This window comes from Gekko japonicus, unplaced genomic scaffold, assembly GCF_001447785.1.
Source record: "Gekko japonicus isolate JY-2015 unplaced genomic scaffold, Gekko_japonicus_V1.1 scaffold668, whole genome shotgun sequence".
Lineage (NCBI taxonomy): Eukaryota > Metazoa > Chordata > Lepidosauria > Squamata > Gekkonidae > Gekko > Gekko japonicus.
In genome coordinates, this window is record NW_015174861.1 from 112417 (window position 1) to 125635 (window position 13219).

The 13219-nt window shown below is 45.0% G+C and overlaps 1 protein-coding gene across 1 annotated transcript in view; it reads right to left on the minus strand.

Moving 5' to 3' along the window:
• Positions 1-6647: 6647 nt before the first annotated feature.
• RHBDL3 (rhomboid, veinlet-like 3 (Drosophila)) overlaps positions 6648-13219 on the minus strand; it is a 199056-nt gene continuing 192484 nt past the window's right edge. Inside the window, exons 9-10 of the mRNA XM_015424702.1 lie at positions 7779-7839; positions 6648-6936 (exon numbers count right to left, since the gene is read on the minus strand). Of these exons, the coding sequence (XP_015280188.1) occupies positions 6665-6936; positions 7779-7839 (333 nt within the window). The 3' untranslated portion in view covers positions 6648-6664. The remainder of the gene's footprint in view (positions 6937-7778; positions 7840-13219) is intronic.

Sequence of the window (13219 nt, forward strand, 5' to 3'; positions counted from 1 at the left end):
TTAATGATGGTATTAAAATGCATTCACCTTCAAGCAAGTCTGCTTTTGTTTCACTTCCGTTCATGACATGACTGAATCGCTGAGGCTTTGTCTTCACATTTCCAACATATTCCTTAGGTACTGATTTCCAACATATTCCTTAGGTGCTGTACTGATGTGCGGTGGGCAGCCTGACAATGTTTCTTGCAATCCCACAGCTTGTAGGAGGCAGAATAAGTACCAACCAGGGGAGAACCAATTCTTGCTATTTATTACAATGATCTCCTGCCTTGCTTCCATCCAGGGACTGATCAACCCCAGACCTGCTTAGCTTCAGCAAAAGTTTCTGCCATCTGCCCTCCAGCCACATCCTGGACCCATCCATCATTGACACTGTGGCCATTTGGCTCACCAATGACCTCCTAACTGAGAGGACTGACATTGGTGTAGCTACACATTCTTTCAAGGGTTTTGGATGGCAGAGGTGAGGTTGACAGCTTACGTGTCAGTAGGCTTTGCTTGACTTCCCAAGACTTTATAGGCAAGGCTACTGGGGGAGGAAGTGTGCTGCAGCTCACTGCTGAAGTTTCCATGTTGTGTTTGTAAAGATATTCCTGGGCCCAAAGGCTGCCCGATGTGTGCTGTTGCGGAATCACAGAGGCTCAGGATAAAGGTAACAGGCTCTTATATGCTCCCAACGTCTTTTGGGTCAAACACCGTGTGATTGTCAAAGATGACTTGGAAGTGACATTTTCAAATCCATGTTGAAACCAGAGAGAACATGAACTGAGCATAAAATCCTATGAGATTTGTTTTTCAATATGGCTCACTTTGGCAATACAAGGGGAAACTGCCAAGAAATTCCTGGTTCAGGCACAGTGTCCTACCGGGCCCACCTTTCCAGCAGCCTCCCATGGAAAACTTGGTCCGGAATAGTAACATTTTGACGATCAATTATTGTGATGTTGCTGGGGTCAAGCTGCAGTTTTGGCTACCGTTGCAAAAATGGCACAAAAGGTGGGCGAGCGTTATGACTTATAGGAGAGAAGCAGGAACATTACGTGGCTTAGAAGGACAAAAATCTAGGGTCCCTTGGCCAGTCAGGAGGTGCATGAGGTGGACAAATTATGTAATTTGTTTTCACATGTTGTTTGGCTTGAAGGTGACCCCAGTGAGAATCTTTTTGTCAAGGGGTCCGTGGCAGCTCTACTCCACAGAGCCAAAGTTTCTGTGCATGCAGCATATACCAGCTAGCTCCCTGCAGTGGCATAAGGGGGTGGGGGCAACTGTAGCACATATTTACTGTGTGCAGAGATGTCTTCCTGCCCAGATAGATGAAAGAAAAACCTAACTTTAAAATACCCGTAGCAAAGTTTAGTAACCTCACTTTCAGCCTATGTAGAGAAATTATTCAAATGCAGAAGAAGCCTGCAGTCATTTTTTAAAAAATCTAGGCTCAGGTTTGAGAGCACCGCTTTTAGAAAGCATTGCTACACAAGTATCCCCTGCCCTTGGCCAGCAGATGTCCCTGTAGGAGCTGAGCCATTGGTCTCTTTCAGCACCTACGCATTTGCCTCCGCGTTAAACTCAGGGCTATAAAAGCTTCGTTAGAAAGGAGCAGATCTTATAGCATGTTCTGGCAGTGTGCCCATCCCCCAAATATCATCTAAAGATAAGACTGGCTTAAAAAGTAACAAGTGTGCATTTGCTAGGCTTTAAACCAGCACCGCCTCCCCTAGCCAAGAGCATTTTATTCACTAAATATATTTCCACACTGAGTTAGTATGGCAGTAGCTAAGTTCGGCACAATGACTGTTCCATGAAGAAGAGTTTAAGACCCACTGCAAGTTGCAATTAATCTAGAAGGATCTTGGGCACTGCAGTGCTGTAAGCTAGCAAGGACACCTGGAGGTAAGAGGGAAATTTATCCTCTAATCACTCATTGGAGCACCAATATCCCAGAACGACTGGGTGAATTTAAGAGGCCGCTGAACTCAGAACTGCCTCTATGTCTTGGGTGATTTGACAGGAGAAATACTTAAGCCTCACATAGCTGTTATTCAGTAGTCTCTTGCAGAATATTAATTTGTGTTAAAAAGGGGGGGGGAAGGCATATGTGAGCTCGATGGCTGCACTGTACCGAAGGCGGCTGCATTGAACAGCCTATGCAATACAGATGCAGAAGAGCACAATGAATGGATTATTGTATTGCCCTTGATCCACGCCCTTTGCTGTGGTAGAAGGCCGATTACCTGGGTCGGGTAGCAGATTTCACCCCTAATTGCTGACATGGAAAATGTGTATTATAGTTCAAAGCCAGATTACACAGGAAGTTCTGGCTGCTACAGGATTAAGGCCCAGTTTTCATAAACAGCAGATGAGCTGAACCTCTGTCTAGAATATGTGGTACAGGACAATATTTATGTCCTCTCTAGTGTATTAGCGATCGTGATGTACAGCAGTGAAAACCTAGCCACACATAAAACAGCCAGATCATGGATTCAGTCTCTGCCATTCTGTCGCAAGAATAATACACAGATCCAAGGAAAGGGCTACGCAGATACATAGCCAGAGGCTGGCTTTAGTGTTCAATTACTCTTATTAAGGGTCAAGCGACCACATGATGGTGGCAGAGCCCTGCATTTAATATGCCCTAAGCAAGGGGCAAGGGCATCCAGTTTTAACAGCAACGGGGATTTCTCTGGGTAGAGGCTTCAGCACTCTTCATGTCTGCTGGTCCACCTCTTCCCAGTCTCTTTGCTAAGAACTCCTCACCCCACTGTAAGGAAGACACCAACCTGTCAGTAACACAGCAACTCTGTAGAACTGAAGGACGGCAGAAGGGGGAGGATCAACCTTGCAAGTCTACAGGAACTGTCCGGTACTCAGCTTTGCAAAAGCTGCACAGCTGAGATCTCTTAACTAACAGCTGCACTGGAGACAGGGAGGGGCAATGTCTTAACAGGTCCTTCCGAAGATAAAATAGCAAAAGTTGTGGGGGGGAGGATAACGCGCGTTTGGTGGGCAGGATGTTTTCCTACCTTGTGGAGTTATTGTAAGTTCCAGTTTATTTTAATTACTTTTTGTATTTTGGCAACCCCCTGAAGGACGTGGAATTTTCTTTATCCTCAAAGCATTGTTAATTGAGGTTGCCTTTGTTGTTTTTTGATAATAAAAGCTTTTTTTGCCTGATTTGCCAAGCCTGATTGTGGAGCCTGAAGTATTCTGACAGAGAACCCGAAGCCTGTGTCTTACACCCACCAAAGTCATTCCCAGTATCAGCTGAGGAGAAAAGGCACCTGGAATACAATCTGCACTCTTCATCCACAGGGTCCTTTCGCTGTTAAAAAACGGACTTCCCATCTCCCCTCCCTTTTCTTCATGATCAGAGCAGCTGCTGTCCTGTCTAGTTTGGCCCTTGGTTCTAAGGGGTCAAATAAATGGGCTGTATTCTGGCTCCTGCCAACCTAGCAGTTCGAAAGCAAGAAATTGCAAGTAGATAAATAGGTACCACTTCAGTGGGAAGGTGACAGCGTTCCATGCACCTTGGTGTTTAGTCATGCCGGCCACATGACCACGGAAACGTCTTCGGACAGCGCTGGCTCTTCAGCTTTGAAACGGAGATGAGCACTGCAACCCTAGAGTCGGACTCGACTGGCTTTCGAGCAAGGGAACCTTTACCTTTACCTTTTAAATCTGGAACATAGTGAAGAGGAAGTATGTCTCACATCCCAGACATGGAGACACACTCCTCTGATGCCTGAGTACAACCTTTTACTTTCTCCCATGGAAGTGAAGAGGTGCCCCCCCCCCCAAGTAGGAGAAAATTAAACCTCAAACCATGGTGGTGGGACAAAAAACTGCTCCTCAGACTCTCCCCCCCCCCCGCTTGACTCTTCTGGATTTCATGGCAGGTAAAGAAGTCCCTCCCCATCCTCCACCATGCCTTTCATACCAATGGACATTTCGCTGGCAGAAAATAGCTCGGAGGTGAATGTAAATTCATAGTCATAGGAAAAACAATAGCGGTGTTATTTATTTCCTCCTTTTCACCCATGAACACACAGCACACAGAAACCTGAAGCTTTAGGCAAAGTGAAAACAAATCCAAAACAGAAGAAAGGATTTGACATAAACTCATTGGATTAATGACTGATGCCAAACCATGTTCCAATCATTCAGATGTGCGTGTTTTGGCAGCCGTGTAGTCTGTAAGCTCTATTGGAGCAGTCAAAATGCAGGCAGGAGAATTTCAGAATTCTGGTTTCCTTCTTACAACAGGACATCCTGCCCTGCATGGTCAGATTTCAGCTCTGTGTAACTGGTATTTTACATCTAACACGATAAAGCAACGATTTAAGCAGGACTGCTACGGGACACTGGCCATATCCTAATACAAAAATGAATGTCATCTTTGTGGTTCCCGTTTTCCAACAAGCATGCCAATATGTAATGGGGAGTTGGCTGCATCCCCTGCCCCCGGTTGCAGAGGGCATCCTGCAGCTGATGAAATTTTCCCTGCTTTCTAAATGTTGAGGGACAGAGTGAGACAAAGCAGAACTGTGAAATGAGAGATGGATTGCTCACTGAGAGATATCGGAGAAGAGAACCCTGAGGAGGAATTCTTCTGTCTCTCAGGTCCGATACCCTTCTTGGGTTGGGATGTGATGCATTTTTTGGTGTGCTCGCTGTGCTATAGGCAGGACAACGGGAGTAATTTGCAAGCATCAGCCATTTGGTATTCTACAACCTTCATTCTGGGTGTACTTTGCATTATCATTAGTTTGTTGCACTTGTGGATTTCGTCAGTCTTCAGCATGGCATTGTGAATTTACTAAGCTCTTGTTCCTTAACAATCACCACCACCATCTACCAGGTATAATCTATGTACCTGATGAAACCACCTTGCTCTGGGTCTCAGATGGTTGAATGCTTCTCTTTATATAAGCTGCCCCTGGGTTGCATCTCTACAAAGAAATCAGGCTTCATATCAGAAATCAGGCATCAAGGAAAATGGTGCCTGCCAGTTATCTTCTCCCTGGAATGCTAATTTTCTGCTGGTGGGGAATCTCTTGCACTGGAAGCATTAAATTATATGAGCTTCCACCAATTGATTGAAGAGACAAGATGATATTAAGGTTTGCTGGCCTTAGGACAAACTACATCTGAAGTTGGAAGTCTGTGTGTTTTTTCCTCCTCTTTGGGCTTTAAGAAGCTGGGGAGACAGGAATTTCCAAAGGGGGGAAATGGTGGGGGAAAGAGAAAAAAAAAGAAAGAGTTAACCCCTGCTTCCCCAGCACCACATCCATATCAGGCCTTCCCACAAGAAGCCTTCTGAAGCTCCATTATACTCCTGGTTATCTGAACATGGAACTCTAGTGTCATGTGTAGTTTGGCCCTAAAAATCAGGCTGTAGCTGAGGTACCATTGCCAAATATATCCCTGATCCCACTGAAAGCAGATCCTGGTTTGGCTACTTCAACAATGTATCAGCAGAAAGAAAAGAAAAGATTCAAATTTTTAAAAACAAGAACAGAGCAGAGATTTTGTTAGATGAGTGCCGAGATACTTTTTTCAAGTATGTAAGATCTCAAAATCTCAAAAATAAAAACAGTGCCATATAGCAGTGACCTGTGTTCTACAATGTGCATAGAAATTCAGATGCATCTGTTAGGATCTAGAGGGGTGTGACTTTCTGGGATGGCATCTTTAACTTAAGAGATCTGGCAATCCCTGTCTGGTCATAGAGCAAATGCTGTTTGAGAATACACAAGAACAATAAGGTGGGGGTTGGGGTGGAAGAAAACAACATGATTGTCAACAAAATACCCAAATCGTTCGGTCTGCCCAAAGCTTCCAAAGTGATATGCTTCTAGAAACAAAAAACCCAGCCAAAATTGTATATCAATCAAATTAAATATGCAACTGCATTTAGCAACCTGGTTACAGCACCATCAAAAAAGCAATTTGGTTTATCTTTCAGTTGAAAATTGGCTTCTGCCACTGGCTAAGAACCCCTATTTGCTGATGTCTTAGGGGAAGCTTTTATGAAATAGCCTCCCTGTAACTGACTAGCCTTGATGAACTGTCCGGGTTCATTGGGCACTAGCAGTGGTACTACAGAGCAGTCCAGGCTGTCAGTGAAAAGCAAGGTGAGCTGCCTTGCCAGAGCTGACTGCCTCATTAGCTAAAGAAATGGAGAGGTTTCTCCCTGGGGTCTGATGGCGGTTTGTAAACTTTCAATCACAAGTGTAGTGAAAGAAAGATCAACCTGGGGAAATGTATTCAATCCAAACAGACTTTCACTGTGTGCATTAACATTCACCAATATGTGATAGTTAAGTATCGAGTTACACCAGTATAGGGCTGAACAGAAGACCTGCACCAAGCCAGTTGCATGGGCAAAGAGATACAAGGCTCTTACGGTGATATCAGCAGATCTCCATGCCCAGACTTCGTCTAAGCAAATTCTCTTGGCCAGCCGTAACCTAAGCAAACTTTTTAAGTAATATGGTCACATCCCGGATGTGCAGTATACTTCCCCCTTATGTGCCTTTCCAGAAGATGGATCTGCTTATATCCAGTGATATTCATACAAAAATAAATCCTCAAGTTGGATTCTTTCCAACGGAGCTGCCAGAAGGAAGTCATCCATTTGTTCTTTACAGGTTCGTAACTCAGACTCTCAAGGAGGTGGAGGTAGTTTCAGGTCCAACAGACTATAGGCAAAAATGTTCCAGAAGATGGCAAAGAGAACGAATACCATATACATGGATACAAAGATCCACCATAAGGACTGGTCTTGGAGTCTTTGCTCATAGTTCCTTAAGATGACCACACCTAGAGTGATTCCGACTGCTACTCCACCAAGGTGGGCAACAAAACTTGGGTGTGGACATGGAGGATAGGCAGATGGGTAGAACCTCAGCCACACGGCTCTCCCGAATTCAAAGCTCACTGGAGGGAAGAAGAAACAATACATCAGGTTAGCCCATTCCAAGTAATCTCCACATTATTGTGTGTGTGTGAAGGTATTCAGACATCAATGTTCCAGACTAGCGCCCTGACCTGGATAGCCCAGGCAAGCCTGATCTCATCAGATTTCGGCAGCTAAGTTCTAAGTGGTTAGTACTTGGATGAGAGACTTCCTTGGAATACCAAGCCAGGAGGACAGAGGCAGGCTTTATTCAGCTCACCTCCAGGCCCTCAGTAGGGGGTGAGACACCAGAGGTCAACCTGCCTGCCAGGTGCAGACACACACACAAATACTAAGATCCCCCCCAAAATGTTCCAGACTAGTGTTACATCCCTCACAGGGCTGCTGCCCCAAATGGCATCCTTATGTTGTGTTCTCCCCTTTCAAAACATGCATTTGCACTTATGTCAGGTTGTGGTGTCATGCACTTATGTCAGGTTGATGTAGATCAGGGCAGGTAAATGTACAAGGTGATGGTATAACAGTGCAAAGTAATTGGAACTTGAGGAAAGGGGGAAAATGGGAAATTGACACAGGGGATGCCATTTTTTACAGGCAGGTCTATATTCTGAATGAGTCAGTTTTTGTCCCGAAGAGATAATGAGTACAGTAAGTGCGATTCTCTTCATACTGGATCGGGAATACAAATGATGGAACTCAGGCTCTGCTTGCCAAGCTTTTTGCCACTACAAACCCCAGCCATCAAGTCTCTTGTTTAAGGAAAGGATGGGACCAAAATAACCTTGGAGTTAGTGGGTGCACTAATGAGAAAGAGGGAAACAAAGTGGGATTTCATGTGTGTCAAATGTATGAGGATACTCACTACAGATCAAGGCAAGAGCCATGCGCAGCAGCTTGAATTGGCACTTCATTCCAGACCAGTTCTGGGGAATGGAGACAAAAAAAACCCCTCATTAAACTTTTCACATGCCGGGAATCTGGAAACAGGGCTGAATATCAAGGAACTGGTTCTCTCCCCCCCCCCCACACACACACACAGTGTGAAATGAGTAGCTTTGCTCCACCTTTTGTTGCCTTTGCCATTCTCTTGATCTACCATGCTTAATGGCAGAGAAAAAGAAAATTAAGGATTAGCTTTTCTTGAGTCAATCAATTCCTCCTGCTTCTTTACACAGCAGCGCTGCTGGCCAGAAGAGGGGGATGTTAAACACACACAGATATATAAACAGAGGGAGGATGGGAGTCCCAGCTCAATCTCCCTTGCACTACATGAGACGGCACAATCACTTAAAGAAAAAAGTTTGCTCCCTTTGATACCTGACTTCAGTCTCACTGATGGCTGCTGTAGTTAAGCAGCTGGGTGAAAAGCAGGCACTGGGAAAGGAGGGAATGTTGGGCTGGGATCCTCACACTCCCCCATCAACATTTTACAGAGACAATATGGGCACTTGCAGCAATCTGTCCTCACACCAAAAAGTCCTTCCTCTCACTGCTACCAATTGCCGAAGGCTCCAGTTCACCAGCTGTGTGCTATGCTCACTTTGCAATAGCCTATTTGAAGTGACTTAAAAAGCTTCTCTTGTTTGGTTAAAGACATACTAGAAAAACGTAATTGTCCCACAGCATGTTATGAATAGTTCAAAATGAACGCCGGCAGCCTGTGAAAGGCAGGCTTCACGCAGCAGAGTGTCTTAGAGATCTTGGGTACATGGATGCATCGGCAACAGAGACAAGAGGCAGCTATTCTTCCCCCCTCCCCGGCCTGCAGAGATTCTACTTCTAGAGACCTAAAAAATAGCAACTCTAGCAACATGCACTAACCACATTTTAACCAGGTATTGGCTTAAGCTCCTCCAAAGTCAAGAGAGGCACAGAATGGGGGGAAATGGATTACCAAGGTCAGGTACCACATCATCGGGATCGCCCTTGGTGAAAAGAAGATGGAATGTATGTTATAGAACTGGCACAAGAATAAGGCCACACAGTTGAAACCCAGCATGTGTGTGTGTGTGAGGGGGCTTTGGGAGAGTTCAGAGCAAGGAAACAGTAGGTAAGGGTTGAGCATTTACACCTTTCCCCAAGCAACTTTTCTAGCAAAAAAGGGAAAAGAAAAAAAGCCGCCACCGCTATACCACTGTGATGTACAGTGTTGGACAAGGATCTGGGAGACCCAGGTTTGAATCTCCACTCTGCCATTGAAGCTTGCTGGGTGATCTTGGGCCACTCAGCCTAACCAACCTCGCAGGGTGGTTGTGAGGATAAAATGGAGGGGAGGAGAATAATGCTAGCTAGTCTGGATCCACATTGGGGAAGAAAAGCGGCATATAAAGGAATCTGTGTTCAAATGACCCTGACTTACTAATTACCCAGAGCAAAAGCTACAGGCAGTGAAGAATCAGGTTCAATGTCTTACACAAAAGACAAGCTGTCTATATAGTCCTAAGTAGTATGTTCAAAGGCCAAACTAGACAAGGAGCCAGTTTGTCTTGGCATGGTGGGATACAATAATAAGACAAGGCAGCAGTTGTCTGACTGCTTACTGAAAAGCAACAGTGGAGTGGGTAGGGGATTTGATTGGAGCAGTGTCAGGAGTGCTTAGCCCTGTCTGTATTTCTCTGATAAAAAAAGATACAAGATAGAAGGCAGAGAGAAAGGATTTTTAAAAATGTTACTGCATTTTATGTAATAAAAAAATTTAAATCATTCAGAAGATTTTAGGCGGGGGAGCAATTTTGATAGGAAAAATGGTCCACAGGGAGGGTGCTCTGAACCAACCCATAGCCCCTCATGGCCACCGTACATAAGGAAAAAGGGTAAGAAGATGGGCTCCTGCATGCTGTTTAGCTGTTGTTCAGTCGCACTGTCGAGTCCAACTCTTTGCAACCCCATGGACCACATCACGCCAGGCCCTCCTGTCTTCCGTCGTGCTCTGGAGTTTGCTTAATTTCATGTTCATTAGAGGGGCCCCCAATATCAGTGTTTCAAATCCAAGCTCTGTGCAATGCCTATGACGTATTTGGTCAAAGCATGTAGTGAACAACTTCCAAACATTATAGCTGCCACAAAAACAGTTTCCACTAGTGCTCCGTCTAAGCTGTGGAGTCTTGTGAGCAAAAATTCTACTCTGTGAGCTCCCGGCATTAAAGTTGTGAGTGAGCGATTTGGCTGCTGCATAAATTGGTTTGCTCTGGAGCCAGCCTTCCTGAGCTAAGACAAAAATGTGTAAGCCAGAGGCTAAAAAACTGTGGGCTAGCTCACACTAACTCAGCTTAGAGGGAACACTAGTTTCCACTATGCATGGAGACAGCACATCTGTCTTTCCTCTCCTCCAGTCCAGCTCAGTGATTTGGCCCTTTATATTTTTTTCAGTCTCAAGTTTGCTTCCTTTCACCTTACTGCTTCCTCCAGCAACACTGCTATACCAAACCACCACGGTGGAGCCAAGAGTAACTGGCTATTGAAACAAATTGAGAGTCCAGTGGCACCTTTAAGGACCAACAAAGGTTTATTCAAGGCATGAGCTCTCGTGGGCAAGGCACACTTTTACAACTGTTGACTTTATAACCTTAACTTGTTATTTAGTTTTTCACTTTGCATAACTGAAACATTATCATGTTACATGTTAATTTGCTGTTTTAAATCCCTGTCTATAAGTTTAGAACCTCCTCCACCATTCCAATGTATTTGAAAAAGTGTGCCTTGCACATGAAAGCTCATCCCTTGAATAAACCTTCGTTGGTCTTAAAGGTGCCAGGGTGCTCTAAATGTGTTCTACTGCTTCAGACCAACACGGCTGACCACCTTGCTATTGAAAGAGACTCTCTTCAACTGCAGAATGAGCAAAAGCTTCTGGCCAGTAAATTAAGAGCCGTACATTAAGACTGTTGGTTATTCTACTACTGTGGAGGTCACTAAGAACATCAGAATAACTTTGCTGGATCAGACCAAGCCACCTTCTAGTCTAGAAATGCACAAACAGGCCATGAAGACAACTCTCCAGCCCAGAATGTCTAACAGCTGTCAATACTCACAGGTATTTTTCTTCTTTATGCCTAGTTACCATAAAAACTCATATCCTCCATGAGTTGGTTAACTCAAATTTAAAGTCATCAAGCACTGTTTAGAATGAGGTGGGGAAATTGGGAGGCTGTGCAACGGGCTGTACCACTTTAGACAACACACAGGGAGACTGAGTCACATTTTTAACACTTTCCCATGTAAAAATTATATGAAAATTTAAAACGCACACATCACTGATATTGATTCTAGCCCTTTGCATGCTCTGCTAGTTTCCCACTTGCATGGAGTTTTTACCCCAGGGGACATCTGAAATATGTAATCCCACCCCTAAAGTCTGAAGTGGTTCAGTCTATTCTACCACCTCCGCATTCTGCCACTGCATCAGAAATCAGGCCTAAGCTAGTGGCCGTCAGGACATCTGACAAGGTAGAGAGATTTAGCTCATAAACTTTAAAGCTTTTATCCAACCGCCATCGGTATAAGGAATCTGGGAGCTCACCATTTTATGACAGGAGGACTGAGGAAAAAAGCTTACTGGGTGATCCATGTAGTAAAACAGGTATTCCAACGGGTGACAGAAGCCTCCCTCAGCCACTCTTCTGTCCTTACTTCAGTCTGGTTATACAGACAGAACAATTGTGCAGAAGTCTGAATACAACAGCATATGCTGCTATTTCTCTCTCTGCAAGCTGCTATGTGTGGCTAGGTCTACCAACTCCAGCTTGGGAAATTCCTGGAGATTTGATCTGGGGAAGGCAGAGTTTGGGGAAGAGAGGGAGTTCAGCAAGGATGTAATGCCACAGAGTCCTCCCCCAAAGCAGTCACTTTCTCCAGGGAAACTGATCTCTCTGGTCTGGAAATCAGTTGTAATTCTCAAAGAACCCCAGGGTAGCCCTACATTGCTTTTTTCCCCTATCAGCTTCTCCACTTGAAGGAAAAGGGAGAAACTGCAGTATGTACTATGGTTTCCCAAGCAGGAAATCAGAAAGACTATGTCATTAAGTGTAGAAGCTGCAGAGGATCAATAAATAAGCATCGATATCCTTCTAGAAGAAAGCTTGTTGCAACTTCTGCAGCATGTAAGGTTTAGAGGACAAAACTCAGATCTCGAGGAAGAAAGACTGGGAAAGATCAAATCCACGCAGGATCCCAAATTTGAACAATTCAGTAAATATACATCTAGTATCCAGCCATCTTCAGTGAACCAATATGCAGTGCCTGGACACTCACAAACTCAGCCTGAGTGAACAAAGAAGGCTTGGCTTGGCGCCGGAAACTAGAAAGACCTGGTGCCAGGCAAACAGCTGTGACGAGGGAGTTGAGCACACGGATAATCTAAATCGTGTCCCTGCAGAGATAGTTAAGTTCTTTGTTCTCTTATCTATATGCCTACTCAGCACACACTTAAATCACATATTCAATATTTGCACACTAAGTTAATAAGCAAGGGTGGTTCATAGAATGAATTTCTTGCCTGCAAGAACAGTCCTAGCCTGCCCTGGGCATGTGATTATATAGACAAACCATGGACCTGGCTAGCGACAGTTCTGATGATCACTCTGTGGCAAGGGCGTAGACTTTCCAATTTCCCGGGGGGGGGGGGGGGGGGGGGGGCTGGGGCTGGGCCAGAGGCATTGCTAAGTTATTAAAAGAACTGGGACCCAATGATATCATAGGGAGGAGCTAGTGACATCATAGGCCATGGTCACTATCTATGGAGGTGGACCTATGTGGGATTTAGGGATGGGCTCCCCAGAAGTTTAGGGAGGCCTGGGAACCGCCCTAGCAATGTCCCTGGGCTGGGCTAACCCCAGGAACAGTTGCCTTCTTAGCACACTGCTTAGAAACTTAGAAAGCCCCACACACACCCCACACTGGAATAAGAACATAATATCAGGCCATACCACATTGCAATAAAGCCCCTACAAATGTATACAGAAATACTGAGCTTCCCTACCATTTGCCACAACTAGCCCACCACACAACCAGGATCAAGACTCCTAAGTGAACCAACAGACAGGCATACACTCGTTTGAGAAACTGAGTATTACATTACAACACCTTTGGAACATTACAGATCAGTAGAGGCTGCACTGCACAGTGGTCAGAGTTGCAGATTGATGTTGGGAGACCCAGGTTTGTATTCTCACTCTGCTGGCTGAGTGACCCCGGGCCAAATCTCCCCTTCTCTACCTAACCTACCCCACAGGGTTGTTGTGAGGATGAAATGGAGACTCATGGGCAGGGTCCCCAGCTTCCCTGGCAGGAACACTATGTTAAGAA